The sequence below is a fragment of the Egretta garzetta genome, unplaced genomic scaffold (assembly GCF_000687185.1).
Source record: "Egretta garzetta isolate BGI_Z169 unplaced genomic scaffold, ASM68718v1 scaffold287, whole genome shotgun sequence".
NCBI classification, from domain to species: Eukaryota; Metazoa; Chordata; class Aves; order Pelecaniformes; family Ardeidae; genus Egretta; species Egretta garzetta.
In genome coordinates this window covers 3,637,533-3,659,380 of record NW_009260435.1, presented here as the reverse complement: position 1 = coordinate 3,659,380, position 21,848 = coordinate 3,637,533, and the positions used below count along the sequence as shown (strand labels likewise).

The following is a 21,848-nucleotide window of genomic DNA, read 5'->3' as shown; positions in this document are numbered from 1 at the left end:
CAGTAATTGGACATCTGCTCTCTTGAGAAGTCATGAGCTATTCTCCTTTCTGTCCAGTTTGCATCCTGTGGTGATGTAACTCCTCCACAAAGTCTGTTGTCTTGGGCTTTATTCCTAGACCCTGTTGTTTTAGCTGGCTGAGTTCCCATTCATCAATATACACTTATCTTACAGGTAATTTGTCATTTCAACATGGACTTACAATAAAGTATAGAAAGGAATTGCAGATTTAGTTTTCCGTAGGGTTTTCTCTGTTCCTCTAAGCTGTGTGTGTGGCATTCAGGCCTCTATATTTTTTTAAAATAAAAACTGGCTTATGTGGAATCTGTACTAATTGGCTACCTTTCTTATTCTTCTTCCAGTAACCTTCATACGGTATGTTACAAGAGAAAGAAGGCCAAATGGACCTGTACTGACAGGTGAATTGCTTGTAGCAATATATGCCATTTGTTACCTCAGTAACAATGTAATATCAAGGATTTTTGCATATTTCCCTGTTTTCCCCAGGTCAGAACAATAGGCTTTATCAGTACTGTTTGTTGGCAGCAGAGGTGTGTGTTTCAAGATCAAGAGCAGCGAGATCTGGGTTTGCTCTACCTCTATATCCTCTAACAGGTTGTACAGCTCCTGGGCCTAAAGCCACACAGAAGCCTACTACAATCCAAGACATTTTTTCATTGTTAAATAGCAAGTTGCTCTCATAAAACCAGTTCTGATTTAATATATGCATATACACGGATAAGTTTTACATTCACAATGTAGATATTTTACTATCTTTGCTAAAATGCAGTTGTTGGCATGATGCCTTCCTTTCTAGTGACTCCCAGTAGCTAGAAACAGCAATAGTTTTACATGCTGAGATTTTACAGGAATATAGCAAACGGAACTGAGCATACTCTTTAAAGATTGGGATTCCCCCTTAGACAGAGAAGCAATGTTTATTGCCTATGAAACAGCACATTTCTGGAGAAGACTTGATAAAATAACATGGGAAGCTAATGTACTGAACTGGTTTTCACATGAATTTTGGGTGTGGACAGTACTGTTCGTATTAATTCCTACAGCATGATATAAAATTTTTCTACAAGACTCATCTCTGAGGAGACATAAAGCATACTCTTTTCTTTACAAAAATATTCCTCATGATTTTTTCAGAAAGTAAACTAAAGTGACTCACTTTACTACCTACATAATTCTATCAACCTGAGACTCAGTAAGATAGCTCTACAGTAGCCTTTCCTTCAGGGGGTTCCAGCAGCAGTGGGAGGTTTAACCTTACACTACTGTCTATCTTTTCTAGTTCTAAGCTGCTTTTTTTTTCATCAGCAGTCCTTGACCACTTCTCCCTCTTCCCTCCCTCCATTCTCTGCTGTTCCTTTTGTCTATCTTAACTGTGTTCTACTTCCCATTATTCTCACCCTCTAGCCATTTCAAATACTGTCTTCGTTATCTTTGATTCCCTCTCCTCCTTCTCTTTGTAGGTTTGCTTTCCCAAACCATACCATCTTGATGAATCCTAGTACATAATCAAATGCAGCATGAAATCAGCTTAACAGCAGATTGTTGGCAGAGTGGAAAAAATAAATCCTCGGCTGATAAAAATGTGATGACTCAGCTAAATATAGAAGAATTATTTCCCACTGTTCACCCAGAGCTTTTCCTATGCAGCCCTTTTCTTTTATGGGTTACCATCACCTTACTGATGATTTGGTTTTATAAGCAGAGCAATGAAATCCTCTGTGTCCACCCTTGTATGCTGAATAGATTTGTTTGTAGGGAACATTACATACACTCACACGTACGTTGTCCTGAAATCTGCCCCAAGCAGCCTGAGAGGAACTTGGAAAGGAAGGGGCATACAAGTAATGACAGGGACAAGAAAATCGAGCACCGATTTCCTAAATTCTAAAAGATTTGATGTATAATTTTAGGGATTCGGTTTTTGTATCCTAAATTGCAATTAATATCTCATCTTCTGCATCCCCGCATGTTGCATTACTGTGTATACTAAAACCATGCTAGAATCCTCTGCTGAAAGAGCACAGAAATGCTTACTAACACACAATATAGGGAAAAAACTACTCTGCTTTCTGATTTTGGATCAAACATGTTTGTTAATAAAGTGTAATAGTGGAAACTTGATAGCACAATATTTCTCTTAACATTTTAAATTTAATATATCCTGTCAAGAGGACAAGTCAAGGCTGACACAAACTCTCAGCTAACCCTTACAAGCCCCAGTTCCACCCTCTTTAAGAATGTTATGATACAGGTGATAGATCAAATCTGGGAAAAAAAAAATTATAGTAATATTAATGACAGCTGCTAGCAATAATCCTTGTTTATACAGCTGAAAATAGGGGAGTAGATTAAAGTATCCACTTAGGACTCCTCTTATATGTTGGTCATTTCAATCAAAAGATAAGGTCTTTTAGAGGTAAAGTGTTTCTTTTATACATGAGTTCTCCAGCAGCAGATGATTGTGCTATATCAGCCTCTGAAGTGTAAAGGTAAGACAAGACAATTTTTAGCCAGTTATGTTCTTTTTACTAAGCTGGTCATGATTTTATGAGATTTCCCAAGCTAGTCTGGTATGGAAGACAGGTTCAAGGACAATTATATTAAGACTGAGTTGCTGCCCTTGTTATTTTTCTAATAAAGAGGCCCTGCTACTTGTTCTGCCAGTTAAGTAAAGCTTGAGTAAATTGATTTCCTATAAAGAAATAGAGTAGTTGAGGTTAATCTTCCAACTGTCTAATAAAAGACTAGCACAGACCTGTCATTGCTGCTATTCTATGCTTCTGTACTTTGCAATGCAAGGCTCTGACTATAATATAAACTCTACACTGTGTCTCCAGCCTTCCCCTAATTTTAATGTGTGCAAGAGAAAAGGTATCTTTTAACAGATTACTCTCTGAATTCTCTGCTCTTTGCAGACTTTTTTTCTCTTCTTGGAGACAAGCTTTACTTCTAAAATACTCTCTGTACCTCTGTGAGACTTGAATGAATTTTTCTTCAGTTAGTTACAGCTGTATTCTGTTCTAATAACTTTACAGTAATCTGCAAATGTTCTTTAGTGAACAACTGCTGTGGCCTCCCACTGCTAAGACAGGATTCATTTAACTAAAATTACTAAAGTGGGGGGTATCCTCTACAACAAGGGGTTTTTTAATACAAACTCTGTTTTATCAAATGCTCTCTATCTCTTCTAAATATATTCAGCTATGGGAAAAACTGGCATTGAATGGGTTTCCATGACAGCAGCTGAGGTAAAACTAGACCAGCTGTTCCAAAGGTCGCTCATTGAAAGGCACTGATCAGAGAGGTTGATTTGGCAATGTGATTATGGAAGAGCAAAGAACAGAATTGCAAGAACCCCAGGTTGTCATAACCAAGGAGAAATGCAGCATAGGAGTAACAGGAAGAGGCTGCACGTCTGTGATGGCTAAGAATTGCAGGGGCTAGTAAGTTGCCTCATGAAGGCATAAACACATATTAACAGTATATGAGCAAAATGAGCTCTTACAGAAAGTGCTGTACTGTAAAAACAAGAGGGGACATAGGAGGTTGACTTGCATACATAAATGCAGACAGCAAGTGAAGACAATAAGCTTGTTTGGGTTTGGTATAAGTGTACTGATACACTGTACTGATACATGTACAGCATCAAATAGTTGACTTAATCCCAGTAACTGCTTATTTGTTTTCATTCAAAGTCCCAATGTGCCTGAAATGCTACTAAAACTGAACCTGTAGCACTTGCTGTCTGGCACTGACATTTTGATGCTACTTGGACATGGGTCATCCTGGATAAATGAGTTAGCCCTCTGATTTGTTCTCGATGTTAGTTAGTTAATAAACATCTACCTGGGATTATTCTTGAATTTTATTATTTTCTTAGTTTTCCTTTTTAAACCAGGAGCTGTAAAGGAATTGGGAGCTAATGGCATGAGTTGGTTTGGCTGCCAACTAAATGCAGTGGAACAGTTTCTGATCCCTTAAGCACTTTGGTAATTTGCTTCTATTTCTCAGTCTTTGGATAACAGAAGGGTTGACTAACGTTTTAAAATGTTAGCACTAGCTCTAGGTAGACTGTAAAATCTCTCAGAAATAGGTGTACTACATGTATTTTTTACAAAGCAACTGTAAGTAATAGCTTAGAAAAGACATTGAGAAAACTACATGCCAGGAAGTAAAATATTACAAGCAACAAGTTGAGACATCCACATTAATTATGCTGAATAACCATACAAACCTTATGGATAATTCATTACATACTTTTACATTCAAATAATTAGTACATGATTACCAGAAGAAATTTCTACTTGATTAAATAGCTTCAGCACTCTGAAGCACTTTTACCTGCAAAGGAAGTAGAATGCTCCAATTATAAGCACTCCTAGAAGAAGAAGTGAAGCCAAGAAGGCTGCAAACAGGTCACCTTTTGTTTGGGACTTGATGCTAGGCAGCAAAACTTCCTCGCAACGGGCTCCCGTGTAATTCTCAATACACCTGGGAAACCAAGTTTTATTTGGATTAGATGGTAATTTCTTGTCTAATATGAAAAGTGCAAAGGCTTCTTTTGGTCTTAAGTGAGGAGAGAACTTGTTATGGCATAATTCAAGGTTTAGATTTGCTTCACAGCAAGTTTTCTTATGGAATTTCCACTCACCTCGTATTTATGGAACAATGGGAATTGGACATCGCGTTTATATTCTCATCCATACTGCTTTTATATATTAAACCATATCTTTGTTAATATATTCATTGGATTAGCGAGATACTTCACAATGGTGTACCTCGCAGTTATATCTGCCTCCTCCACCTCTTTAGTGTTAGTTAACTGTGTCATCCCACTGGTTCTCATGCAGTAGTCATGCTTTCTTTTCCCCCTTTCATGTCACTTTCTAGCTTTCTTTGTTGAAGAGCTAGTACTGTCAGCTAGATAGATCAAGGAAGTGGAAATTCATTGAGACGCAGTACACCTTAAATTGCAAAAGTAGTTTACGCAGTGTAAAAATTCATGCCAGAACATGTTATATGCTTGGTGATTGACCCTCTCTTGGAGAGACCTAACTAAAAGTTTTCTCTACTATGCTTATTTTATGTATCAAGCTTCTGAAAACTTATTCTGAAGAAAGGTTTAACATGAATATGGTATTTTACCATGGTAAAATGCTATGATATTTTCTTAAAAATAAATAAAATTCATACTGAGTCAAAACTAGATAGGTTGAAGCTAAACTAATCTTTGTTTGTTGTATATTTTGCATTTATTCTGCTAAGTTTTCTTAAGGAGTGTATTGCATTACAGAAAATGGAAAGCACTTCATTCAATAACTGCATTCTGCATTATCTTTTATATATGTAAACTTGCTTCTCTCTATTTGTATTACTAAAGATCTTCCTCCTTCTTGCTATTTCTGGCACTGAAGTCATAATAATCTGTGACATAAGCAATTTCAGGCTCCAGCTGAGAAAAATGGGCTGAACTCTGTAACATACTTAAAGTTCTCAGCTGCCATTGGCAGCTGCAAGGTATAACTTCAGATCAGGGATAAGAAGGTGGAATGGGGGAGGAACTGCCAAAAAAAGAAAGATGTCTAGCATATCTGAATAAGAAAAATGGATCACTGTGAGCATACCACCATGCATTTTTGATGTGGCTCCCAGCACCGCGCTCTCTCAATTGTGGACCACTATTTCAGTACTTCTGGTCTAAGCTATTGCACAAAGAATTACTACTGTTTCTTTTAATCCTTTGCCTTTGGAAATAAAACGGAAGATTCAGACACTAGAAAAAAGATTCAATTATCATCATATATTAAAGCTGTGCAACTGATCAAACAGCCACCATTTACTAAGGACAATGTGAGATGTAAGGTACTATGTTTGACTGCTGGGAGAAGGAAGGGTAGACAGACTGCTCTGATTGCTTGAGATAATGTTCCAGATATTTACTGTAAGTATAGTGGCATTTCAGTGGCCTATTTCTGTAATACTGTAGAATACTTTAAGAATAGAAGTGTAGTTTGAGTAGGGCATTGTTCTCTAGCAAGTGAGAGAGAAATGCTTTGGAGAGCTGAATAGAATAACAGGGATAGAAAATGGAATATAAAATTCATAAAAGTATTCTTGAATACCAATGAAAACTGGAGAATAATGCAAGGCTAAAATGATACAGGAAGAAAAAATAAATAGGTTTTGGCATCAAACTAAGGCTCATGGAAAAGTTCTAGAGAATGAGCATAAGGGGAGTAAGTCAGTAGCCTAAGGAGAAAAAATGAAGCAGGAGGAAAAAAAGACAGTCCTAGCTGAAGAGAGTTGCATGTAGGATTAGGTAAAAGGCTAGGGTTAGAGAACTGTTGTGATGTAGAAAATACTGTTGTATAACCTAAAAATGATGGAGGTTTTCATAGGAGCAGGAAAACTGAGACGAGGTATCTTTTGGTTACATTTAAATAAACAAAACTGTACCTAATGTGACCCTACCAACAGGTTCTGCTACAGTTAGGGCATTTCTGAAAATCCAAATGTTAAAATATTGGCTTGCACAAGCTTTTATGAAATCATTAGTGCTGATGTACAAACAGGTGAAGGACTACGTTAAAGATAGAAGCAACTGATGCTTTAAGACAGCCAAGAGAGGGAAAGGTTTCTACTTTTAAGTCCTTTCCTAGAACTGATGGGAAAGAAACTAAGCAGACCTCAGTAATTAGTAGTGGAACTCGCTCAGATCATCTGCTTATCCTGTTGCATTTAGCAGGCTCTAGTAATCTCAGTGGAGTTACATACACAGTGACTGCAAGCAAGACAGAAAAGTAGTCTCTAACTAAAGCGTGTGGGCTATGAACGTAATCCAGACCGATGGCATCTATATAGTGTCTCCTAGAGGTAGTTGGTCTTACTATGTGCAGCCTTAGAAGTCAGCAGCAACTCATAGTTTATCTTGTAACGGATGCCTAAAAGTAGAGCACAAGTTAAGCATGACACACTTGAGTTGTTAATATGGCAGGCACTGTGCTTCTGCACTTGAATGAACGACTGAAAAAGACAGAGACGCCTGCTTCCAGGTTATAGTAAGGGGGAGTTAAGCGAATTAAGCCTTGTGGTCACTAGACCAGGTGTTGCTGTTGCACATCATCGGCATGCTGTTAGCTTGTCTGTTGGCTTTAAATGGTCCTACTATGTAGCACTCCAAAGTTGTTTTATAAACTGGAAAAAAGGTCTCTCCTCCTCTAAGAAATTAGAAGTTCCAATTCCATCAGAGTTGAAAGACAACAGCCTTCACATGTTTAAGAAAAGCTGTGAGACTAGAAACTCCCATTTTCAGGTAACATCCAGATTTCTGCATTCCTAGATGCCTGCACACACTCACACACCCCCACACGTCTTGTCAGAGAAAATGAGCCAGCCTTAACTGTTGTATACAAACTTACTATAGGAGCTGTGCTGGAGACGAAACACTAACAAAATATATGTAAAGAAAACCACAGAATCTTTCAACATAGGATATTAATCAAAACCACCCTTATCAGCATCAATACAAGGTGGAAGGAAATAAGACTGCATTGGATAAGATGTCAGGAGATGACCAGTGGGTCTGGAATTATATTCATTCTTTACAATCTGATCAGTAACTATAATGCAAGCATAGCAGCCCTCCGATAACACAAATCAGTACTGCTGTCTCATCTGCAAAGGCAGTTTATGAGACGGTGCAGGTGATGTACTGCCTGTCTGGTTTAGGTAAGAAGGTAAGGTTTCTTTCTCTTCCAGACTCTAAGGTGGGTGCCATAAGCACCCAGTATCTGACAGACTTTAGAAATGGAAGTAGGATTTGAGCCAAATATGCACACAGACACCCATTGCTTTGTAATATACTGTAAGACCTTAGTCTTCCTTTAGTCAGGAAAACCCGGGATGCTTCTTGGTATAAACATTACTTGCATGTAAATACAAAGGTCTAAGCAGAAAAAGACAGCTGAAAAATTATCTGCTTATCAATGCAATTCAGATGACATGGCTGATAGCTTCAAAATCACTGTAATCTTTAGTCTGTAGCAGGTTCCTAAAAGTTATCCTAATCTATACACTATAAGGGCATCTGGTAAGTATGAAAAAGAATTTAAAGCCAAAGTGAATAAGCAATGGCAAAGTTAATTGGAAGCCCTAAGCAGTTTTTAAAAAAAGTTTTGTGTTCAGAGGAGTTTCAGAACTTACTCTAAAGATGTTTTCATATACATAGAGAGTAAAATAAAACTCATACTACTACTAGTGGAGAGAAGTTGAAAGAATGGGTTATTTTCCCCTAGAACTCCCTTAGCTGCATGTTTATACGGCAAGTTTTAACATATCTGGCAATTATATGAATTCTGATCACTAATACTTTTCAAACATGTAAAATAATATTGCATTTTCTATTTTATGTCCCATTTATTAAAAATAAATCTTAATTATTGACTTTTTTTAGCTATACTTTTGGTGGGTATTCTAACTTTTATTCCTACTTTTCAAGCTAGAAGCAGAATTGAAAAATATGAATTGGACACTGTGTTTTCAGAAGAGCCTGGGGTATGCAAAAGTATAGTTTTGGAGGCAGAGAAAGAAGAAAAGCCCAGAGGAGTGGGAAGCCCTTCACTGGCAACTTGCAGCGTGTATATTCTGAAGGCTTATGGCACAGCAACTATATTGCTTGTGGGGCCATTTGAAAAAGAGAATGAAGGACTCATCTCGGAGAAAGAGCCAGACAAGGATGTGGTATATAGAAAGCGATAAAAGGAATTTGCAGGGATTTATTGGATTAATATAGGAAAGGTGGGGGAGGGATTGGATTAGGGCAGAAGCAAAGGAAGGGGAAAGTGGAGATATCCTTTAACCATGCAGAAGAATTTGAGGGAGGAGATTTCTAAGGTCTGTCTCTGTCCCTTGCGTACTTAGCCTGAACACACTGCCCTTTGCAGAATATGATCCCTTCCTCAAAAGGAGAGCATTCACTATTCATTTCTGTGTGTACTGCCCTCAGAAGCAGAGGAGCTGTGTTTGTGTGATCTTACACCATCCGTATTTTGCCTGAACCACAGAAAGAAGGCTCTCAGAAATCTGCCATGTGTAAGACAAAATGGAAATGCCAGAGCTTCCCCTCAGACAACAAAATCTTAACTCTGCGCTGCATTAATTAATGATTATGGGACAGCTGCACACCAGGTGCTGAGGCAAACAGCTTTCAGCCTCATGCTTTGTGATACACCTGAGGCAGCTGCTTTTCCATCCTTCTCCATTCTGCTGCATGGTTATTTAGTACATTTGAGCATTCCTGGGCTTGAAGCTCCTCTTGTTTGTGGTGACAGGTGTGCCTTTCGCTGCTGAGAACATTAGTTCATTGTTAGGAAAGGAATGAGGGAAGGTGGCAGCTGAGCAACTTCATGTTTTAACACACATCAGCTGTATTTAAAATCTGCTAATTGCACAGGGGAGGGGGATCAGTTAATGTTTTGTTTCTGTTAAATCTACCTTGTGTATATATCCATTTCTCTGAATGGTAAAAATAACTGAAATTCCAAAAGTAAACGGTGGGTCTTTGTTAGCGTGCTACAAAATATGTAGTTCTAAAGAATGATGCAATTTTCCTAGCGACATTGTGAAATTACTTCCAGTGATGTTGCATCAGGTAATCTGGACTAACTATGTTTAGCACAACACATTTGTGTAAATAAGTATCATTTCAAAGCAAATGTGTTTTAAAGTATTTTTACAGCTGGTAGGTCTGTTCTTGCTTCCTTTCCCCCTTTTAATCAATGCTGTACTAACGATCACTCAGCCTTGATTCTAAAACTGATCAGTTTTTCTGTTGGTGGGAGATGATGATTTGAGAGTGCTTGGAAGCTTTAGGTGGGATTTGGTGGAAACCTGCATCAAAGGAACTTTGCGCAACTGTGTGATGATGCCAGTCTTGAAGTTCCAAAGCACCAAATATTTTTCTGAATTCTGCTGAATAGTGATGCATTTTTTCTGTTGTTTCTATTCACATCACTGCTGATTACTAAGATATCTGTGTGTAAACAAAACCTTTCTCATCTATAATTAGCCTCCTCTGACTGATTAAGGAACATGCTTAGAATGAGGACATGCTTAAATAGAATGCTTCTATTTAAACCCATATATATAACTTGGTAATCAACCACTAGATAGATACAGAAGAAAAATACTTGATAATTTAAATGCAATAAGATTGCCTGAGTTTAACAGAAATGCTCTTAAAATGTTACTTTTTTGCTTCAGCAGATTATAAAATCGTCTAGTACCTGCATTACAAGTGACTTCATTTGGAGCCCTTATAAGTTGGAAATTATCTATGCCGACTAGCTTCTGCTCCTGAAGAATGAATTGCTCTGAGAATTTCTTACATCATATCTACAGTTATTGCATCAAATACACCTTCCTTATTACTCCGTTAAACAGTAGTTGACAGGGTGCCTGGAAATTCTGTAACTGATGCTGTTTAGTCTAACCATTCTTTTTTCCTTTAAGTATTTTACTATGAATAATATAGGTTTCCTTCTAGGAAAAAAAATGTGTATTTCAACATGTTTTACTTTTTGTGTGCATCATATTCATTCTACATCGCATACGCTTGCAAGGTTTAGCAGTTAGAATAAATCATCATCATACGGCACTTCTGAGCTTTATCCTCACTTGTGGATCTGAGTCACTGTATGACATTGGACAATACACTTAATGACAGTGATACTCTGTGTATATTTTTCAGTGAGCATTTACCACAAAATTTCCTCTTCTCACCTACTAGATGCTTGAATCTACATGCTTGAGTTTAAATGCTTAAATTGAACTGTCCCAAACAAAAGAAATACTTTAATTTGGCATCTTAGAAAAGATTTCATTTCCTTCTTCAACTGTTCATTAGTTATAGCTCAAGCTTGAAGTGGGAGCAGAAGTTGCCACAGAAGAAAAAAAGGTAATACCCTTAAGCATATGTAACAGGTGTCTGAATGCCTATTATTATGTTAAATAAACCCATTAAATTAAGTGTAATTTATTTTGATGAACAATAACTCAGAATTAGTAAATGCAGAACCATGAAAAACTAGAATTTCATTCATCATCTTCTTATGCCTTGGTAAATGAGAAAATGAAAGGATAGGGCTGTATTTATGGAATGCAGGAAATGTATCCACCTGCAAAACCAGGAAGTGCTTCTTTTCCAGTGTGCTACAGGGGCTTCAGAAAGAAGAATGGTCCCCTAAACAAATGGTGTAAGAAGTATCTGTGTTTGCTGCCCTGATGTTTCTTTATCAAGCGCTCTTTGGCTGTCACTGTAAAACAGCCCTGTGAGTATTTGTGAGATTCAGAGAACAGAGTAAGTCTTGAATTATGATCTTTTTTCCCCTTAAAAGATTATATTCCTTTTTGCATCGCCTCATTTTGTTCAGGTCAAGCCATTTTATGTTCTAAGAAATTTTGCAATATGATTCATCTGGAAGAAAAACTGGGAATGTACTTTGCCTTTCTGAATGCCTTTCCTACAGTCTATACTCCATGAGGCAAAAGGGTATTTTGTTCCTTTCTGTATTGTAATGAGGGGAAGAAATATAGCTCTAAATATAGATATCATCCTGAATGCATATGTAACTGGGTACCATTGTATAAGTATATACACGTTTATTTTTCTCATATTGTCATGTCTCTGCAAGCTAGATAAGTAATCTGAGCACAAATTACTGAATTTGGAACAGCCATAGGTAATAGGTATTTTCTTTTGTATAATGTTTTAGCAATAATTTCTTAAAGCAGCAAAATGGAGAAATAGTCTTTAGACAGCTGCTGTCCAATACTTAAGCACACAAACTTTAGTTTCACTGACCTGCAGAATGGACTGGATACAGTAGGAATCATATAACAAATCCCTCCATTTAGACAAAAAGATCCATAACTGGTGCCACAGAGTTCTTCATGATCTTAAAAATAAGACCAAAACAAACAAAGAGAAAAATAGAGAGTTCTGTGTATTTATCAATAAAAGGGGGTCTTAATTACACTTTTGGAGAGTGGGGGTAGCTTCCTTAAAAAACAAAACAAAACACGCAAACCAAAACCAAACAAAAGAAAACAACCAAAAACCCCAACCAAAATAAACCACCACACACAAACAAAATGGGCTTATTGAATAAATAAGGTGTCAGTCTTGCCTTCCAGGCCAGCAATGTACAGCACTATCTTGCAGAATTGTTTCATGCAACAATATGCAAAAAGATCAGAAATTTATCACCCTATCAGATGTAAAGCACCTGAATTATATGAACAAATGCAAAATTTCTCTTGTAGTGAGAAGAACTTTTGAATTCTCCGTTACTTCATTTGCCTTTCATGACCACAAACTGTACTGAGTACAGTGATTCACATGATGACCTATATGAAGTCTGGTTTGTCCTGTTCCCATGGCACATACTATCTTTAGCTTAACTAGTTTCTGAGAGAGAATCGGAGTCAGTACAGATAAACCGGGAAGAGTCTCAGGTGTGGACCAGGACATTCTGAGACCGCTTCAAGCTGTATTGAGAGCTGAATCATAGCACAGTTTGACACCACCAGGTTTTCCCACACCGATTTTTAACAGCCAATGGAGCAGCTAGCCTATGAAGTGTCACTTACTGCCTGTGAAAATGTAATTTGCATGGATCTCAAAAAGGCTTTTTGCTAACTCAGTAGGCTTCTTATATGAATTGTTAGTGTTTTAAACACAATTAGGCATTCTAATAAACCCCTAAATACAGGATACTCATGTTGGCACTTGTAGCAGCAGTTGTCCATTTTATGCTTAAATAGAATAGCTAACTGTACCATTCCAGTCCTTTTGAAAGCAGTCTAAATTGGGAAGTTGGACTGCATATATTTATGATACATTTAATGCGTCAGCAACTCATTTTATGTATAAGCATATATATTTTTATGTATTTCTTCAACGTTAGGAAACCACAGTATCTCAATCAAAAGAAAAATAGAGCAGTCTTCTGCCATCACAAGTGCGAGAATCCTGTGTTACCTCACACTTTAGGTGTTGTTTTTGCTGTTACTTCTCCCAGAAGTTCTGAAAATAAGAATCCTGCTGTCTCACTATTTATGTACAGAAGACATGTTCTATACAAAATATAGTGTTGTTTAAGAGGAATCAAGATTTTAATTTTCTTATTTGTCCTTCAGGAAAAAGACTGAGGGTTCCCCTTTATTCCTGCAGAAAAAAGTGAGGAAGTTGTGACCGTAAGACATTCTACCCTAGAGGGAACTTCTACAGCTTTGTATATAAAATAAACTTTTCTAAGAGTAGCAGAAAAGCTTAGCTACTTCTAATCCTGTACAACAAAAGCATTGCGCATCCTGCTGTCCTCTGGGCCATCTCTAGTAATTCCACTCTCCCATGTTTTCATACATTCTTCCATTTCTGTGATGGCATATTGACATAGGAGTGTGAGTAAAGTCCTTATATTATTTTAAGACGAAGGCAGTTATACCACAGAGCTCAATAGGAATTCAGTTTCGTGTTCATGTTATCAAAGTGCTAGCATCCAAATGGTAACTGGACCTTTTTGCATGTGTGCAGATAAATTAGAGAGCTAGAGATGGGGAGAGGTAAGGCTGGAAGGATCGTTTATATTTGACCTTGTTGCATTGGCTCAGGATGTGGCGTAACAGACATGTGTGTTCTGCCCTACCTTGTTAGAAGTTAAATGGAAATTTATTTTAACTCTGAAGCTTTTTGTGCTTATCTACTGACAATTCATTTACTGCAAGTTCACTATCAAAAAACTTAAATTATTTTGTGTGGGTAACAGCGTAATTGCAAGAGGAGTAAAATGGCAACAGAAAAAAACAGGCTTTTAACAAGAACTACGGATATTTGATTTTAGTCTCTTCAAACAAAACAGTGGAACTTCTGTGACAGTGTAATTAAATTGAAGGCTACATCCTTCTTTAAATGAAGAGAGGATATTGAATACATGAACATTGTATCAGGATATCTGTACAATTATAAGAAGAGAGAAAAGGCAAAACTCTCAATTTTGACCTGCTCTCAACTCTATTAAGCATCTGAGGGAGTTAAGTGTTGTTGAAATTCTACCAGATGGAAACGCGAAATGATAGGAGGAAGGCCCCACAGAAAAATCCCTTTAGACGGCTCGTGGAAAGTCTTCAAAGAAATTCTCATGAGAATTAATGAGAACTTGTTAACCTCCTTAAAAACCTGCCTTATGGTTCTATTTATTTTCTTCATCTTTATGCAGAAATAGGCCTGTCTCACACTGGCATAGTGGTAGAGTACTGAAGAAAACTAAATGCCTCAAGTCATTCAGGTCTCAGAACATTTGGGAGAATGACTCTCTCCCTGTTATGGTGTGATCTATGTATTAAGGACCAGCTCTGCAGTCCAACTAGATGTTTCTGTTCTGGCAGAATACCTCGGGCCCTCTGTCTTAGGCCTATTGGGGAAAAGCGAGAGAGGTGCAGAGAGAGAGAGAACAGAAAGTGCCTAGGAAGCCTTCAAAACCTTTTTGATTGTAATTACAGACAATTTCTCTATAGGCTATTTCTTTCTAGAGCTAGACTTCTTTCCAGTGCTAAGGGAAAAATGGTAACAATTTTAGCAGTAATGAGATATTTGAAGAAACCTCTATGTCTGTGTAGATCAGGTGCCCCATTTTCCATCCAATTGTGCTTTTCATTAATGCTATTTTGTGTATTAATACTTTGCTATGACTTATTGAAAGTACCAGGGTAATACAGTATAAAGATGACAGAATGATGAGAGAGAATAAAAGAAAATTCAGGATGCTCTAATGCTAAAAAAAAATATATATTGTGAATTACTATTAGTAGTGGGGTTTGCTACAATACAAAAATATGTATTACGTACTCCATACCCACTTCACTACAGCTCTGTATTTAAAGACAGGAAAGCATGAAAGCAACAGTTTATCCCTTTGAATTTATAGTCAATGATGCAAAAGAAGAGAAGAATCTGGAGAATCTGAAGGGGTTCAATACAAGCCAAAACCCAATTACATTAGCATCCATGAATGTGTTATGATTTTTCATGAGGTAAGTCAATATATCATATTATTCTAAAAATGCAAATTGTATGCTTTGAAAGTCAAATGTATACTACATTCAGACGACCGTAATCAAGATAGAAAAGTTTAACAAGTCAAAGTGATGATGGGCAATTAAAAAAATACAAAAGATTTAGCTTTTCAATTAATACAACTGTAGAAACTCTATCTACATATATTCTACATAATATATATCTATGTATTTTGATATATATCCTATGTGAGAGATTAAATAAAGAGAAGTAGGACACAGAAGTTACTTTTTAAAAAAGTTGGGTTTTGGTGGGAGGAGAAGTGAAGAGGAATGAAACAAGATTGTTCTTTCCAATGCTAGACTGTGAATACTTAAAACTGGCAGAGCTAATAGCAGCCTCTGAATACACCGGTTCTCAATTATTCTTTTTGAGGACATGCGTGGAAACCTGTCCCTAAACTATCTTGTCTGCTTGCATTTAAACTTTTGTAACCTGACTGTCCTATCTATTAAAAAGAAAAACAAATAAAGGCTCAACACCACCTTAACCCCCAAAGAACCAAGCCAGCCTTGATAATCCACATGTTGACTCAGCTGCCTTGCCTAGTCCAGAGGCTAAAATACTACAGACTGTCTAATCCTGAAGTCTGCTAAAACAAAAAAGGGAAGGGGGGGGGGAGTGGAAAATGTTGACAGAAGATAAAGGGGCTGATGCATGCTTCCTCCCTCATAAGCAACTTTGGACTGTATGCTAATCAATCACAAACTGTGAAATATTAGGGCTGATCAAAGCAAACATCTGCTTAAGAGGATTTGTACTACTGACTGGTGAACTCTAGTTTGCTGACTAGTAGGTGAAGACAGCCCTGTGGAGCAGGTGTGACAATCCCAATGGCAGGTGTCAAAATCAATGCTATTTTAATGAATTGTAATTATATATGTATACACATCCAAGTAAGACTTGGAAGAAATTACCTGTTCGCATATTATTCCAACAACAATTTTTATTCTTGGTCAGAGGCTATTCTTCTAAAACAGCACCTAGAAGACAAACATTTAAATTTAGCATGTCATTTGTAACCCCAGTGACTTTTTTCCCCTGAAGAAATAGCTATTGGAATGCATCTTTCAGTGTTGCTGCTTAGACATGTGTTGTACTTTGACAGTAATATACTGTTAGATTATATGTAAGTTCCATTAATTCACAGTTAATGGCAAACATTCAAGTGTACTGTCAAGTTCAGTGAACTCCTAAGGCAGTATTGCAGAGTAAACCCAAATTCACACTAAAGCATGTTTAAACAATGAATACTTTTTTCAAACTGCCAGGCTTATTCAGAATTGTAATACCCGATGCTTCTAGGCAATCTAAATTATTGTTTCTGGCTAGCAAATTAAATTGACATTTGTACCTCAAAAATCAGTGCATACAACTGAACCAGTCCTCAGCCTGATAATTATTCAGTCAGGGAAGATATTGGTGGTGGAATTCTTGCATTTGACAAACAAGGACTTCCCAATTTGTAATTTCTCAGAGAGAATGTATGTGTTTCACTTGTGTTTCTCATGTCTGGATGTCAGGTGAAATTAGTAACACAGGCCTTGAATTTAGCAGAATTCAGCAAGGTCAAGACTTGTACAATTATTTTTAAAATATGGAATAGAAACTCTCTGCCTGGACAGAAACCAATCTTCACTTGACATTGCTAACAAGAAACTTATTCTGTAGACATGCCAACTCTGTAAACATCTAGTGTTGTGATATTCTGTTTTCTTGTTAAGGTATAGTCAAGGTTTACTGAACCAAATAGGTTACTGAACAAGCCTAACATGATAGATTTTATTTTTTACCGTTTGCTCTTTTTTTCTCAATTATACTTTAAAAGTGTACATAAAGTAAATGTTTAAGAAAACTGTCCTATATTGGAAAAAAGAATTTTTTTTTCCCCATTAAATCATCAACAACAAAAATCGGCTTTACCAGAAATAATTGCCTGTACTTCAGCTTTTAGTAGCAACTTTCTGTAGAGGCCCATTTCAAAAGGTATAATGCATTTGTACTTACTGTATAAGCAGACCTGTTTTTCATGGTACCTCAAATGGCTTCTGTAGCAGTTTAAGTGTCCTGTCCATATAAGAAAATCTGAAATGGCAGTTCCCTGTGACACTGGGCTGTAACAGTGAGGTCCCCACCCAAAGGCTGTCCTCTTGGGCTGTCTCACAGATACGCAACTTTGCTTACTTTGTGTACACAACCAGGTGCAATTAACATAGTGTGTGGCACAAAGAAACAGACCAACACGATTCACTTCAGAGCTAAAATCCTCTTTTTAAAAGAAAGAATCAGCCTGGAGTCAATTACTTTTAGCAGTCAAGATCTGGATTCCCCTATGTGCTGTTAAAAAGGCTTCAAACTTCCACATAGTGCAATGTGGGTGAGGTTACACCAAAGACAAACAGGCACACAGAGGCCAAGTACAGAATAGGGTAACACCCCATTATGCTCCCAGAATCACTTGCCTATATTTCCAGCGTTACCAGTATTACAATTTATTGCTGAATTCAAAACATTCACATAATGTAGTATATATAAATTGCACCATAAAAATATAATATGCAACAGTCAAAAGTCTGATTTAAATTTGTATTTTATTGGAGCAAGCAGTTCTTTTTAATTTACTTTCCTTTTTCTCAGAATGTGCCACAAAATTGTATCACATCCAATAGCTCTCATAACAGAAAATATAAATAGGATATATAACCTACATTTCAGACTAGCTCCTTTTCCAGATTTAATTAGGATATGGGTCCTTGAGCAGACAAAGTAACTGGATTTTGCTACTGCAAAAACGAGATCTCGCATCTCCTTTTCTTCATCTTATTGTTAAGTATGCATCTCACTATCTCTCCAGTGCTGCTACTGGTATAAGTCGAACTTTTTCAGGAGATGCTTAAATCCAATGATCCAGCAGAAAATTCCTTAGAGGAAACTGATGTTTTTCTACTGCATTAGTGTGTTAAATGGATGTGCTATGTACCTCATCAGCTGTTTCGTCTAGGACTAATTGTGACACACTACAAACTGTTTATAAGCTGACTGCAGAGAACAAGATAGTTTGAAGAAGGCTATGGAACTAATAATTGTTTATTTTCAAACTTTGTTGACTGCATATTCAAGGAAATGAGGTGGTAAAGGAAGCGGGTGAAAATACTTCCTAAACAATCCAAGAGGATGTATGTGTGTATGCATAATTCTATTCTTTAAATTCTGATAATAAGTATCACAATCTGGGTCTAAAGATCACTTTCAAAACAGATGTTGCTGACAGCATTCACAGTTGTGGCTTCCCCCCCCCCCCAGGACTGAAAAGTAAATCATTACATAGTCATGTATTTATATGTAAATGTTTTTCTCTTGGATGTTTGTTGTACTCTGAACAGAAGTTGAAGTACATACCAGTGTCCTAAAAAGAATAAATTGGACTCTCTATCTCATTAGAAAAGTAAAATGATATATTGAAAATAAAATGACATTCCATAGCAGAAATTGTTGCTAAACTTTCCACTTGCTTACTTCTATCTCTGCACTGAACTGATACTAGAAACACAAGAGAACATCTTGTGCATCTACCTAACACTTTCCAAACTGTGTCTTCTTTTAAGATGGAGCTGTAGCCTATGCTCACAGAAACAAATAATCCAATTCTATGAATGCTCAAATGTTTATCTTGCATTCATGTTGAGAGTTTGTGAAAGATTACTTTATGTATCAAGTTAGAGTATTTTAATCTGAATTTTAAAATATAGCCTATTTTGCTCTGTGCCAGCTTGTTGATAAAACTTCAGATTGGTTCCACCCTTTTCCCCACATCTTTGTCATCTAAACTGAAATTAACAATAACAATACATAGTTTGAAAGATTACAGTTCGTTCACTAAAGTTAGCTTACCAGTGTATACTGATATATACCAATATTATTTCAGCCTCTTAAATAACTTCAAAGTCCTGGGCATCTTTATTTTTGCAGTCTGAATTCCTTAACAAGGGCTTCAGTTTAGGAAAGGATTTAAATCACATGTTTAGAGTTAACCATATCCTAAATCACTAAGGTAAAGCATGTTCAAGTACTTTGCTGAATGAAGCATGAACTCTGTTGTACATGTGTGTCACGCTGAACGCTGCAAATGTCATGGAAATAGTGGGTTACTATTCTGTAGCAGTGAAACCACAGATTAAAGTGAGCCACGCATGAAAATTCATATGCTCTTGTGCTTCTCGGGCACTAAAACACTAGGGGAAACAATGCAGTTGTTTTCTTTTTTGGGAACTGCTATTGGATTTCTGAGCAAATTGAGCACTTGGACACAAAACTGCAGCAGGCTCAAAAAGTACACAAAAGTATGTGCTAACATCTGGCCATACTGGAGGCTGGCTGGAACAAGTCTATTGAACTCATTACATTTGTCTTTAAATAAACCCGTGTGCTTTACTCCCTATATACTTAAAATAGAACCCCGATTGCCACTTACTTTTGTGTACTTTTAATGGTTAACTATTCTAAGCATCCATCAGATGCAGTATCCCCAAAAGATGGTAATTGGAAGTCTTAATGAGCACAGGCAGATAAAAAGAAAGCACTGAATAATGATTTGGGGTTTGTTTTACAGTTCTTTGCTATCCAAACATTCTTTAAATTAATCTTTATATAAGCTCTCCCCCAAATTAAAGATCATTTCACTCACATGGCTATTTCAACTATACATTGTTTGTTCATTTAGATTTACAGCTGTCTTCAAGAATGGGATTCTATTCTGTTCTGTATTCTTTTTTAAAATCCAGAAGAGGTAAAATCTCATGAGCCCAATACTGAGCTCAAATATTTGTGTTGTAAAAGCAATGAAGGGAAAAAATTTTAAAAATTGCACTTTCTGCTTAGTAGGCTAATTAAACATAAATTTCCTTCTGAGGTGTATCCTTGGTATCTGTATCAAGCAGTTAGTGGTCTGCACCTCTTATTTTCTCCAAGAGCCAGGAACTGGCCTGAAGTCTTGTTAAAAGGAGTCTGTTTATTTTCTTATGTAGGTGATAACTTCTAATACCCCTACCATATGAAGCTCAGAACTAATTTTAGCACAGAAAATCATCAGGCGTCAGAAAAAAATCCATCAGACTGCCTGAAACAAATGGAGATCTCAGTAAGGAAGACTTCAAGATAAGGTATTGCAACAAATTTGTATAAGGACAATGTGTTACTCAAATTCCCACATTGAAAGTTTCTTTTAAGTTGGAATAGCCACAGCGTGAAGGAACTCTAATAAAAGACAGAAGCAAAGGCAGATGCCAAATAGCTCACAAGTCTCAACATGCTTGTGATTGACAGGTGAATTTTTTGAATACAGTTGTTCAAAATTCTTTCCATTACAGTTTTCTGAAATGACAACAAATGTCCTCTTGTCTTAGGAATGCCTACAGAAAAACTTCAGGTTTACATTTTGATTTTGCCCACTGATGTGTGTCTAGGATTAATTATATACTAAAACAGCTAGTAAAACTGTTATCATGTTGAAATCACGATTTGGGACATGCCAGTAAATTTAAGGGAAAACTTTCCATTCCCTAAATTTCATAAGTAGTTTGCAGCCAACTGCAAATTCCTATCTGAAACCCCAGTTCTACTGTATGAGATATTCATACAGAAGTTGGCAAAGCTACATTTCAGTTGAGGCATTCTGTTGTTGACATTCTGTCAAATGTATCTACTTGTCATCCTACTATATATTTTTGAGATAGAGTCTTGAGCTTCTCTGTGCTTATGTGGGGGGGATTAATAAATTTTAGAAGACACTTGCATTAAAAAAAAAAAAACCACTTTCAAGCTCAAAAAGAAAAACCCCACAACACCATTCATTCTGTGTGTTTCCTGATTTCTTCTATGGCACTTTTTGCTCCCAAGTTTCATCCCTAAACTTTCTAAGAAATCAACTGAAATGTAATACAACTTAAAGGTTCTCACTGCGTGATTCACTTTTATTCATATCTCAGTGGTAGACATAGTGTCCATCAGAGTGTCAGCTCGCAAATGTCAGTAATCTCAGATCCAAAAATCAGAACTCAAAGCCTGTTCCACATTACAAACTGGCATACAAGGAGACAGTTTAGCACATGGACATTTAATAAAATAGAGCAATATCACTTAAATAATTTTTAAATACTAAAAAATATATCACAAAGTTTAGATATTTACTTTTACATGGTAGACATCAGGCAGCTAATGTAACTAGTCTTCATAATACTGATTTTGATTTTTTTTAAGCTTAACATCATCCAGACAGTAATAACTGATTGCTGCCAGTGCCAGCTATTCCCCAGCAACTCAGCATATGGGAAAGAACTGTTAAAACCTGAATTTAATTTTTTTTTAATTTTTTCCATTTAAAGCATGTTCTTAACCTTGGGTTTCTATACGTTGTTTTGTTTTTTTTTCATTTAATTTTGTATTGAGTTAATTTGTTCTACTTAAACCACAGCTTACCACAGCAAATGGGTATTCTTAACTCTGCCGGTGTAATCTTTCTCAGACATGCACAGGACAATCTGCTGAATCAATGTAATCTCTAATCTGCATCGTGTAATCTTGCAGCTGCTCCCTCCGTACGCAGTTATGTAATCCTGGGGTCTACAGAAGCAGAGCAAAACACAAAAAGAACAGGCAGAACGTTAGGAACAACGCTGTCACAGCCCCGGTGCACCTC

At 36.8% G+C, this 21,848-nt stretch overlaps 1 protein-coding gene across 1 annotated transcript in view; it reads right to left on the bottom strand.

The window, feature by feature from the left end:
- NRG4 (neuregulin 4) overlaps nt 1-16,081 on the bottom strand; it is a 16,815-nt gene extending 734 nt beyond the window's left edge. Inside the window, exons 1-3 of the mRNA XM_009643806.2 lie at nt 16,072-16,081; nt 11,882-11,975; nt 4,363-4,512 (exon numbers count right to left, since the gene is read on the bottom strand). Coding sequence (XP_009642101.1) covers nt 4,363-4,512; nt 11,882-11,975; nt 16,072-16,081 — 254 coding nt within the window. The remainder of the gene's footprint in view (nt 1-4,362; nt 4,513-11,881; nt 11,976-16,071) is intronic.
- Nucleotides 16,082-21,848: the final 5,767 nt, after the last annotated feature.